The sequence below is a fragment of the Danio aesculapii genome, chromosome 24 (assembly GCF_903798145.1).
Source record: "Danio aesculapii chromosome 24, fDanAes4.1, whole genome shotgun sequence".
Classification (NCBI taxonomy): Eukaryota; Metazoa; Chordata; class Actinopteri; order Cypriniformes; family Danionidae; genus Danio; species Danio aesculapii.
In genome coordinates this window covers 6,344,067-6,356,144 of record NC_079458.1, presented here as the reverse complement: position 1 = coordinate 6,356,144, position 12,078 = coordinate 6,344,067, and the positions used below count along the sequence as shown (strand labels likewise).

Sequence of the window (12,078 nt, the reverse complement as noted above, 5' to 3'; positions counted from 1 at the left end):
TACACAACATTAAATAGACTAAAAACATATAAAACATGTTTATAAAACATATATAAATAACTATTTGGAAATTATTATTTTCTGTACAGCTTGGCAACTGGAGGTGGTCAAACCATTGGAAGACAAGACTGCAATTGTAGGACAAGAAGTTGAGTTCACATGTACTTTAAATGAAGCTGTGCCTGAGAATGAAGTGACTTGGTATGCAAATGGTGTTGAGCTTCAACGTAATGACCAATGGGCCGTGAGAACCAGTGGTTCTTCCTACAGCCTCATTTTGAAGAAAGCACAGGCTCAGCCCACACAGGAAATCACATTTGCAGCTCGGGATGCCTTATCAATGGCGAAACTAACTACAATTGGTAAAGCTTACTTTGTCCTACATTCATTTTAAACTTGCCATTACTTGTTGTCTAACCTAGTTTCAACTTTTATTGCTATTTGCAGCTGTGCCTGATCCCCCTGAAGACCCAGAGCTAGTGAGTAAAGGCCCAACCTTTATCACCTTGTCTTGGTTTACCCCACTAAGTGATGGTGGAAGCCCAATCATTGGATACCGCGTGGAAATGCGTCTAGTAGATAGTGTCCTCTGGCTGCCCTGCCACACAGAACCAGTTTTCAACACCGAATTTCTGGTTGAAAATCTAATACCAGGGGCAGGTTACAGGTTCAGGGTGGCAGCTATTAACCGTGCTGGCATTGGAGAGCCTGTCCAGCTGCCTCAAACTGTGACACTCGGTAAGTGGACGCTCACTGAATTATTGAAAGCAATATTACGGTGTTCATAGTGAATACAATGTATGTTAATCCAACCCAACGGCCTCTGCAAGTGTGCCTTTAGAGTGTGCCTTAAATGAGGGTTCCTCACTACAGGTTCTGGAGAACTTTCTTTCAGAGTTTAATTCCAGCTCTGCTCCAACAAACTGACACAAGTTTATTATTGTTTGAAACATTTTAAATTAGAGTTTGAACTAAACTCTGCAGGAAAGAGGCACTCTTGAACTAGATAAGAAGAACCCAGCCCTAGATGCTATAGTAGCAGTAGATCACTAAAAATTGTTTCACATGGGTGTATTTTGTATTTGTTGTAAATAATTTATGAAGAACCTCTCTTTATTCTTGTTGAATTCTTGCTGGATTCCTTCAATTCCTCTTTTAATGGACTTCGGTCTTTAGATGCACCAGTGACCATGACCAAAATGTTAAGCACCTCTAAGCTTCACAAAGGAAAGATGGTTCGTTTGGAGTGTGAACTTTCTGCAGAGGCCAAATCAGTTACATGGTTCAAGGACAACAGAGAGTTAGAGGTCGGGGTCAAATATCAAGTGGTAACAGAGGGCAAGAGCCAAGTTTTGCTCATAAAAGATTTTCAAACTACAGACCAGGGTGTCTATTCCTGTTCAGCCTCAGATGAGGCAAAGACTTCAATCAACCTCAACCTTGAAGGTACTTTAAATTAACCATCAAATTTGGCTTACTAGACTCTCGTGTTGTTTTTGTCTGTTTTATGTTTAGAAATATTTTTGTGTGTTTTGTCTACTTTTTGGTTTTCTTTACAAGATTAATCTCTTTTCAGTCTCTTCCCAGCAACTTCATGTTACAAATTAGAATGTTTTCTGAAGCATGTAATATAGATTTTAAATACAATTATTTTATATGTGCAGATATTAATGATATTTAATGTTTTAGCTCGTCTGTTTTTGTCTAATTTATGTTTAAACTCAGTTCGTGTTTCTAAAACTTTAGTCCCACTTTCGGATTACCAGAGTTTCATTGCAGAAATCCCTGTTGCTGAGACATTTTGTTGATTTGTTTAATATTTTATTTTTGTCCAAAATAAAAATGTCTGAGTGAGACTGATTTATGATGGCTCCATGATTACAGGAGATGATGGTACACTTTCTCAGGATGCGGGCAACCAGCCCAAACTGCCTCCTGAGGCTGCCTCTGAGGGAGATTTACATGCTCTGTGGGAGGCAGTGGTCAAGAAGAGAAGAATGAGTCGAGAACCCACATTAGACTCAATTTCAGAGTTGCCAGAAGAAGACGGCAAAGACAAAATGCAAAAGAAAGATGGAAAATTGCCTGAGAAAGAAATAAAAGAGAGACCAGTTGAGCAAGGGCCCAAAATCACAGCAGAACCAAATCTCTATACCAGTTCTGATGAGGAATCTCTGAGTGGAACAAGTTTGGTGTCTTACCTTAAGAAAAGCAGCAAGTCCTCCATGACAGTGGAAAGTCACACTGAAACTGTTGCATCTAAGAAATTGTTTGAGCACTTCCAGATGACTGAGCAATCTGTTACAAAGACATCTGTGGAGCCGCTAATGGAAGCTCAGAATGGGGATGAGTTGCAAGAGGCTGCGGTCAAGATTCAGGCAGCCTTCAAGGGTTATAAAGCTAGGAAGGACATGCGACCAGTCTTCAAAGAAGTATTTAAGGAGCAGACTAAAGAGCCCAATGGGACAATTCATCTAGAGTGCATTGTGGAGGGTAAGCCAGATAAAGTTCGCTGGCTGAAGGATGGAGAACCCTTAACAGATGGCAAGCACCACCATATTGACATTTATAATGATGGCACCTGCTCTCTAGTAGTGACAGCTGCCACAACCAAGGACACTGGTGTATATACATGTGAAGTCACCAATAAATTTGGCGTTTCCACCCACAGTGGGAAAGTCACTGTAGGGTCACTGAGGGAATCTGTGCGACGACCTCTCACTCTGGGATACAGTGCTGATAGTGAAGCTGAGAGCTCCTCAGGGAGCGAGATGGATGAGACTTTACGTCAGGCAAGTAAACGGCTACGGCGACTTCTTCGTACCCGTCTTCCTCCTGATGTGGAGGAGGAACCATTTGTGAGTGCAGATGAAGGAGATTTACCCCCACAAGATCTTCAGTCCTATCGGGAAGATGATCAGTATATCTACATCCGCTTTGATAATCGTACAGAAGCTCAAGTGGCTTCCCAGCGGTTCCAGGAAATGTTTACTTATCAAGGAGTGCCAATTGAAACAGCCATCATACCAGCGGCAGGTGCAAAGGTAGAGCTGCGTATAACAAAGATGGCTCTCTCTGAAGATGGCTCCCGAACCCCAACTCAGGACCAACCGATGCCTACTTTCATGACAGGAGCCCCTGGTATGACAACTCTTCCATATAGTATTACTACAAATGTTTTTTACTGTTGTTTGGTTCTTCATGAATTTGCATGGTTCAGAGTACAATTTTGTTTGTCAGCACTTTTGATGTTTAATAAATGTTGTACATTTCTTTAGATATTAAAGAAATGGCATGTCATGTTTTTGCCTTGTTCAGCATCCCTGCTCAGATTTTGCTTTGTTGTGTTCTTTTTTGGTTTTATTTGCTCTTCGTCATTATCTTAATTGCATAACAACCTCCCAGCGGCCCCCGTGTTCATGACGGAGCTTCGTAGCCAAGATGTTCCTGATGGATTTCCAGTCAGTTTTGACTGCGTAATTGTGGGCAAACCCCCTCCCACTGTAAAATGGTTCAAGGATGGAAAGCTGCTGGAAGAAAATGATCACTACATGATCAATGAAGATCAGGAAGGCCGTCACCAGCTGATCATCACAACTGTGCTTCCCACAGACATGGGAGTGTACCGATGCATGGCAGAAAATGACAGTGGTATCGCCTCCAGCAAGGCTGAGCTGAGGGTGGACAGTGAGTACACTGTTAAAAGAAAATGCTAATCAAAACCCAACACTCACAGATTTACTCAAGAAAGCAATGTAATCCCAAAAGGTGTATTAACAAAGATGACATTTTCTTTTACCAGTCAATATGTGTAGCATGCAAATGCATGTGCTTCCTGAAATTAATGGTTGCTTGTGACTAGATGGCCCTGAAATGCACCTAATATATATATATATATATATATATATATATATATATATATATATATATATATATATATATATATATATATATATATATATATATATATATATATATATTATCAACATATTTAAGATGAATGGTATTATTACATAAATTGTATTAGATATGCACAACTAAGCATTTTTTTTTGTTCTTAATTTATTTCAATAGTGATTAATGTTGATTTGAAAATCTAAAGTGTCATTTACCTGCAAATAATGTTTATGATCATGCACTTACCCTCACTGCATAACAACAAAGCATGATTTTAAATTCTTTGAAATGTAAGTAATCTTCTTAAAGTCCCCTCTCACCATGGCTCTGCAATATCACTTAATATAAATCACTTGATACTAACTTTTTGAATTGGCTATATTTGGATTTGAGAAGTTGGGCAGGTTGGGCAAGTTGGGAGAAGTTTTTAGCTTTATACTTGCAGAAATTTTGTAGCTTTACAGTTTTACAAGCACTCTGGATGAACAGCAATATTTAATGGCAGGTTAAAAAACGACAAGGGTAATAGTAAAGGATTTTTATCTTTTGGCTGAAATGTTAAAGATAATTTTACTCATGATTTTTAAATATTGATTCACCTTTGTTGGCACGATATAGAGCAACATCACTCCGGGCATACAAAGTTCGATTCCCAGCTCATGGACCTTTTACCATTCTGTGCCCCTCCCTCACACCTCACTTCCTGTCATTTTGCTGTCCTGTCAAATAAAGGCCAAATGCAAAATAATAATAATAATATATTGATTCAGTTTTTTCTATTTAAAGTGTCTTGCAGTTCAGACTATGACACAGCCGCTGATGCCACAGAAACATCATCTTATGTCAGTGCTAAAGGCTATGTTTCTAGGTAAGATTTATTCATTTGTGTGTGTGTGTGTGTGTGTGTGCGCGCTTTTATATTTTTTGTAAATATTACAAGTAAAACAATATTGTGTAAAGATCCCGCCAAACCATATCTCTCGTTTACATGTCAAGCTTCTAAATGGGCTTCTACTTGTGTTTGGTGTTTTAGTTCGGAGCACAGAGACACAGAGGCTTTTGAGTCAGTGGCAGAGGATGAGCTCCTTCCTCAGGTTGTGGATGAGCTACATGACTTATTCCTCAGTCCTGGAGCACCAATTGCAAAAATGAGTGTTAGGGTCAAAGGTAAGCTGTGTTTTTCATGAATGTAAATTCTGTTTAGTTTCAGGTAACCTGTTAATTTATGCACTATTTATTTCAAATGTAATCTTTTTTGCAACTGCAGAATGACTGTGATTGGCCGTGAAGGTCATCAGTTCACTGAATTCGCTACTGTTGATTGAGTGTAAACACAGATAAAGGGACACTGGAGCATTTTAAAGCCATGAAGATCAGTTAATTCATCAGCGAATTGGTCTTATGTCAGCTCATAGATAGACCAGTTGATCTTCATGGCTTTAAAATGCTCCAGTGTCCCTGTATCTGTGGTTACACTCAGTAAAACGCAGTGAGTTTAGTGAACTGATGACCTTCACGGCCAATCACAGTCATTTCTGTTGAGCACGTGAACACAATGGCGGAGTTTAAGAATGTGCTCAAAAGCGCTCAAATGTTAGCAGGAAATGGACATTTTTTTTAAATTTCAGTACAGATTGGTACTGAATTCCAGTATCATGCATTACCAACACTAATCTGTTTCATCTGATATTCAATTCTAGCCAGTTTAATCCTAATGACATCGATAGCATAAATCATTTGTATTCATCTTAATTTTTTTTCACTCATGTTCATGTTATTAACAAACATTCACAATGGACCACATCTATCTAGTACAAAATCTTACACTGCAGAAGCTAAATAGGTTTCAAATAATTGTTTTTTATTTTTTGTTCAACACCTTTCTGCAGGATTTCCCACACCAAGGGTTTACTGGTTTAAAGATGGCACCCCACTTCAAGCCTCCAGCAGAATTGTATTGTCAACGGAGCGAGATCAACACAGTCTTGAGATTTTGGATGTTAAGCGTGAAGACACTGGAGAATACTCCGCTTACATTAGCAATATAGCTGGCTCTGCTTACTCTTCAGCACGAATGAATGTACTGGGTAAATGTTCATTTTTTACTTTCAAGACTTACGTGTCACTTACATGAGGTCTTTGCAAGTTTGTGACAGGAAAAAAACGTGTCTGCTAAATGACTAAATGAAAGCACATTAAAGTTATCAAATATTATTAGTGAATTGTCTAAATGTTATTTTATATTATAATGTGATAAGTAAATACTAAATATATTTCTGTTTGTTCTTTACTTAATTTTTACTCATTAGCTCCTGGAGAGCGCCCAGCACCTGAACAGGGACGACTGAGAGGTAAACATCTGTAATGTTGATATTGTTGCATACACCACATGTGACTGGGAATTGTAGTTCCACATGGTGTGTAGACAGGGGCAAATGCATTTTAAAATTTGCACTAATTATAACTAGGGATGTAACGATTCACCATAAGCCTGTTGGAAATTGATTCAAATATGTGACAATTCAAGCCGGTAGAAATGTTGAATAAATTGTTATACATTTTTTGAACAGAAAGAGCACTGTACATTCGCAAACTCGCTTAACCTGCACATCAGCCGCGAGCAAGAGTTGGGGCGGCAGAGTAAAATGACAGCAGTGAAGTGCGCCAGACAAAACACAAACTGTGTGCAAATACTGCAAAAAGACGTTTACTTACAATAACAGAGCAACAAATATGATGCAGATAAACCGTCGCAGATAAAGCACAGTGAAAAACGTATGTCACAAATGTCTACACAAAAAAGCTATTAATAAGCCAAACCACACAGGCCGGATGATTTGCAGCACTGCTTGCTCCGACGAGTGCTATAGATATCACACGGTGCACCAGTATTTGCATCATTAAAATGTGAAGATGTTTTTCAGACTACAAGAGAAAGTTGTTCTGTTACAGAAGCAGGTATTAGATTATTTTTACTCTCTCCTTTTCAAATTAGTATATGCACATTTTAATAATTTGCTTATTATAATTGAATATTTAAAAATGTTCAAGATTATCTCTTCTAAAGTGAATCACTTATACTTAAACTAATTAATTATACAAGTAAAATTCATTATTCATCTTCATTATCATGTTCAACTCCTGTCTCTTTCCTACTATATAATTATTAATTTTATAATCCGTATTTTAAGCCAGTGGCCAGTCCCCTGGAGCAGAGGGCCTATTGACCACCTCTGTACACACTAGGCATGGGCCGGTATAGGATTCCGACGGTATGATAACCTTGGATAAAAACATCACGGTTTCACGGTATTGTGATTACAGATCTAAAATATATTCTTTTTAAAGGTCTGGGTAAAAAACGAACACTTTTTTGAACACAATACATTTGATTTTGAGAAACATTTAAAGTATTTTGGAACAGTAAACATGTCAGGCTAAATAATTCAAATGAATTACTGACTTCTGCCGTCTTCATTAGTTTCGAAAACCCAGATTTTTTGTACAATTTAAAACAGCATCTTTGGATATCTTTTCTGAAGATACTGTTGTCCTAAAAAACAAAAAAGCGGTTTTAAAACCTTGACTTTTCCAAACCGCGGTATACCTTGAAAATGGTTATCGTACCATGCCTAGTGCACACTGCTCTCCGGTTTAGGAAAGGCTTTCCTCTCCACACCAGCCATCTCAGTCCTCAGTCAAAGAGGTTTTTTTAGAAGAGCCTCAGCTTATGCCAGAAAACAGAGATTTGCTGATATTTCCTTTTTACATTTTTTAAAATCTCAGCACAGTCAGTTTTAGTTTGTTTATATTAACGAGTCTTCTTTAGTTTGTATTATTCTTTTTTTTTTTTTATAGCAATTTAGTTATGGCAGACAATTTATTATTTTGCCAAAAATGAGCAGCATTTAAGAAAAAATTGAAACGGCTCTTCATCTTAAATTTGTTTCAAATAATTTTGTTAAAAAATCGTGACAAAATTGTGAACCATGAGATTATTATCGTGAATCGTATCAAATTGGGAGTCAGGTGAATCGTTACATCCCTAATTATAACAAAGACTTTGCATGTACATAATATGCTCTACCACATGCATTATTCCAACCAATAGATTCAAAGGTGCCACTTGTGCCACTTGTGCCACCGCGCTTTCTGGAGAGATTCAGCAACAAGAAGGTGAAACAAGGAGCAAGTATAACACTGTCAGTCAAAGTAGAAGGTACGTTGTATCACCACAATTAAATCAAATGACTTCAAATGCATGTTTTGAAAAATGGCCTGTCTCAATATTTACTATATCTACTTATGGACAAAACAGTGATTTTTGATGATGCAATATATTGCCTACTTTCTGTACATAAAATTGATTGTCACCAACATTTTAGCCAATCATTCTGCTTGTCATCTGCACATGCACAAAGAGTGAAAGCTTTATTAAAGGGATAGTTGACAATGAATATTTATTCATCATTTACTCACCCTCAAGTGATTCCAAAGGAGTTCCCAGGGGCGTTGCTAGACATAAAGCTCTACTGGGGCACCAAAAATAAATAAATAAATAAATAAAATAATAATATTATTATTTTTTTAAATAAATTATTTTTTATTTATAAATAAAAGTATTCTTGTTATTATACAATTATTATTCTAAATAATCTTAAATGTAACTGGAAAACAATGTTTAGACAAAACTGGAGTGATATGCTAAGATCATTTAGGAAATCTTTTGCTTAAATATTAATTTCATTGGAATGAAATTCTATAGACAATTCAATAAAATACAAAAAAAAAAAGATGTTTTATTTAATTATCTGTTTTCTTACACTTGACACATGGCAGAGAATTAGGTTTATTAAGTCTTTACCTCCCTGACTCCTCATCCCTCCTTTTGCTTCATATCTATTTGCTTCAAATCAGGAGGCATGCTTAGTAAGATCACCCTCATATTGTTTGAACTTTAGTTTTGTCGACTACCTAAACAAAATGCCGGTTTTACAACGCATGAGCGGTGCGTGACAAGCAAGTAGCCTGCTTTTTTGGCTTGCATGTTAACTACCGGGACTCGCACCGGCAGGAGAGCAGCACGTGTGAGAGGCGCACACGCGGAGAGGCACAATTTCTCGGCGCACACGCGGAGATGCATCAGTTTGCTTTTTTATTAAACACACTGCTTTTACCAGCGTTGGTTCGGTTGCACATAGAGAATAATGTCTTTATTTCGGAATTACCACTCTTAATAAATACACTTGCATATGAAGTAAATCATATCTCAATGCATTTACTGGGGCACTGGAGATTTTTACAGGGGCACGTGCCCCAGTGAATTGGGTCTAGCGACGTCCCTGGGAGTTCCTTAATTCTATTGATCACAAACAAAGATATTTTGGAGAATGCTAAAAAAACAGCAATTGTCATCCATAAGCAGGAAAAACAAATACTATGGAAGTTAAGTATTATAGGTTTCTTCAAAATACCTTCTTTTGTGTTCAACAGAAAAATAAAGCTCAAAGATTTGAAACAACGGAGAGTAAACGATGATAGAATTTTCAGTTTTGGGTGAACTATCAATTTAAGGCATTTCACATTTTTATTACATATTATTAAAGCCACCTCAATATTAAATCTTCTCAATATTATATACCCAATATATCTTGGTAGATAGTCAATATCCAGCATTTAACACCTCTACAATTTATGCTGCCATATTCTGGCAAAAAAAAAAAAAACTTTCAAATTAAAACAATGTGAATTTTAAATGAAGCCATTAGAGGGCTGCATAAAGTGATCTTATTAAGACAATAACAGAAATGATGACAATAAATAATTTAGACAATATATTGCATATCAAGAAGTAATTATCATGACAGGCCTAGATTGAAGAATCAAGCACATTGTTCAGTTTGACATCACATAATATAAATCATGTAAAGCCAAGTCACTGTCTTCCAAAGGTTCCCCAACCCCATCTGTGAACTGGTTAAAGGAAGTGTCAGATAAGGATGTCTTGTGGATCAAGGCAGACACACCAGGTTACAAGGTGGCCAGTTCTGGTCGTCAACATAGCCTAATCCTCATGGAAGTGGAAAAAAAACATAGCGGCATGTACACCTGCATCGCCACTAACCGTGCTGGACAGTCAGTAAACACAGCCCGACTGGACGTGGACACAGGTTAGGATGACAGGTTTCTTGGCAATAATATTTTAAGCCAATATTACATTAAGTTAGTATAAATGTGACCTTGGACCACAAAACATTTCATAAAAGGATGTTATTGTAAATTGAGATTTTTACATCAGCTGACAGCTGAATAAATAGGCTTTTCATTAATGTATCGTTTGTTAGATCCAACTCTTTAAAAATCTAGAATCAGATTAATAAAGAAAATCACCTCTCAAATTCCCAAATTTTAAGTTTTTAGCAATGTACAATACTAATCAAAAACTATATATACATAAATGAATAAATAAATAATTTCTGGAAGGAAATTTACAAAATTTGTTCATGTAATATAATGATTTTTGCCATAAAATAAAAATCAAAATTTTTTTCTCATGCAACATATTTTTGCCATTTTCCACAAACATCCCTATATGCAATGACTAGTTTTGCAGTCCAAGGTCACATATGTACTTTTCTGGCTTTACCATTTTTTTCAAATAATGGATAATTGGTGTGTTTATTGTCTTCTGTCCAACAGCACCAGCGCAAAAGGGCAAAGTTGGTCCAGAGTAAGTTAAATATACTGTAAAACCTTACAGCTGTCAGATTTTAGATTACTTTACTCTAGGGCTGCACGATATTGGAAAAACGGAAAATTATTTTTCAGCTATATACATTGCAATATGAAAAATACTTCACTAGATAGAATAAATTAACTGTTTTTGTGGATATTTTTTTCTATTTCAGAATGATTAGGGTGAGTTTATAAGGGAGTGCATCTGCATAAACGATTTAAATTAACTTTTAATGCACATTTTTTATTTGATGTTTGGCGTAATCTCAACTGAAACACGTAGCAGCTCTGCCCCTTTAAAAAAAGTCAATATTTTGTTTTTATCAAAGCTCTAACTTATTAAAATTAACTTTAAATTAGATTTCAGTGGTGAAAAAAAATAATTTAAATGAGAGAAAAAATGCTTTATATTATATTTGTCTAGTAAGATATTTAAAATATAGCGTAAAATGACACTTGATAGTCTTCACTACCAATAACAGCTTCAAATGCTATTGTTTCTTGTGCCTGAATGCTTTAAACTCACTTAATGTGTTTAACAGGGGAAAAAATAGTGAAGTGAACTTACACTGGTCTGAGGGTTTGGTTACGATTATCATGCCATCAATTCGGTTCAATTCGATATCTAGGTGCATCAAAGTGCATTGACGATGCTTTCCATACACAATTTTATATTTTATAAAAATGTTTAACTACATTTATATATTATTTGTTATACAATATTGTTCTTTAATACAAGGAGTTAAATATATGAACTGTACCTTTAAAACCTCAAATACAGGCACAGAACAACATGAGCATTCATAGCAAATAAACATAAAATTTCCCGCTAACTTACTGAGACTTGTCAAGCTAGTTCCTACACCCCTATGATTGGTCACGCGCTCAACAAAAAGGGCTGCGATTGGCTCTAACACTCTGGAGCTGTTCACCAATGTTAAACACTGATAAATGGCATTGGCGATCACAGCTGATCCATGATAGACGCGGTGGAGAAAAATCGCTCTTCAGACATGCTCGTGTCTGTATCCAGAAGTAACGCTGTAACAGCCGAGAGGAGCGGAAAAATCTCACACCAACAGGTCAGTGGTCCATAATGAGAGAGAGAAATGGAGGTTACTTTTATTTTCTCATTCGCAGTGAAATAGGGGCTTCTGCTGTAACTTGAGTGTCAGTGAAAGACTGTCCAGCAAACTCACAAGCAGTGAACATAGCGCATATGAGATAAATTACGTCAGTACGTAATAACCGGTTATGATAATTACTGAACCGATACCGAATTGTCCCTGTCTGCATATCGGTGCACCAAAGAAACAATTTATTTTGACACCACTAGAAAAATAAACTAAACTGGTTAAACTTTGCCATTAATCTACAAGCTCCTGGTCAACAATAGTCCCTACTTTACACTGAGATCCTGAGTTGTGACTATTGCAGATGCGCACA

General features: G+C 36.7%; 1 protein-coding gene across 23 annotated transcripts in view; it reads left to right on the top strand.

The window, feature by feature from the left end:
- obscnb (obscurin, cytoskeletal calmodulin and titin-interacting RhoGEF b) overlaps positions 1-12,078 on the top strand; it is an 85,382-nt gene that overhangs the window by 35,963 nt on the left and 37,341 nt on the right. For 22 of the 23 annotated variants that reach the window (XM_056450292.1, XM_056450289.1, XM_056450287.1 and 19 more), the window contains 12 exons: positions 90-362; positions 448-738; positions 1,177-1,446; positions 1,885-3,141; positions 3,406-3,687; positions 4,684-4,765; positions 4,931-5,064; positions 5,787-5,984; positions 6,207-6,248; positions 8,009-8,116; positions 9,849-10,067; positions 10,597-10,627. In XM_056450292.1, the coding sequence (XP_056306267.1) occupies positions 90-362; positions 448-738; positions 1,177-1,446; positions 1,885-3,141; positions 3,406-3,687; positions 4,684-4,765; positions 4,931-5,064; positions 5,787-5,984; positions 6,207-6,248; positions 8,009-8,116; positions 9,849-10,067; positions 10,597-10,627 (3,187 nt within the window). The remainder of the gene's footprint in view (positions 1-89; positions 363-447; positions 739-1,176; positions 1,447-1,884; positions 3,142-3,405; positions 3,688-4,683; positions 4,766-4,930; positions 5,065-5,786; positions 5,985-6,206; positions 6,249-8,008; positions 8,117-9,848; positions 10,068-10,596; positions 10,628-12,078) is intronic. The other variant, XM_056450296.1, reaches the window with a different exon arrangement.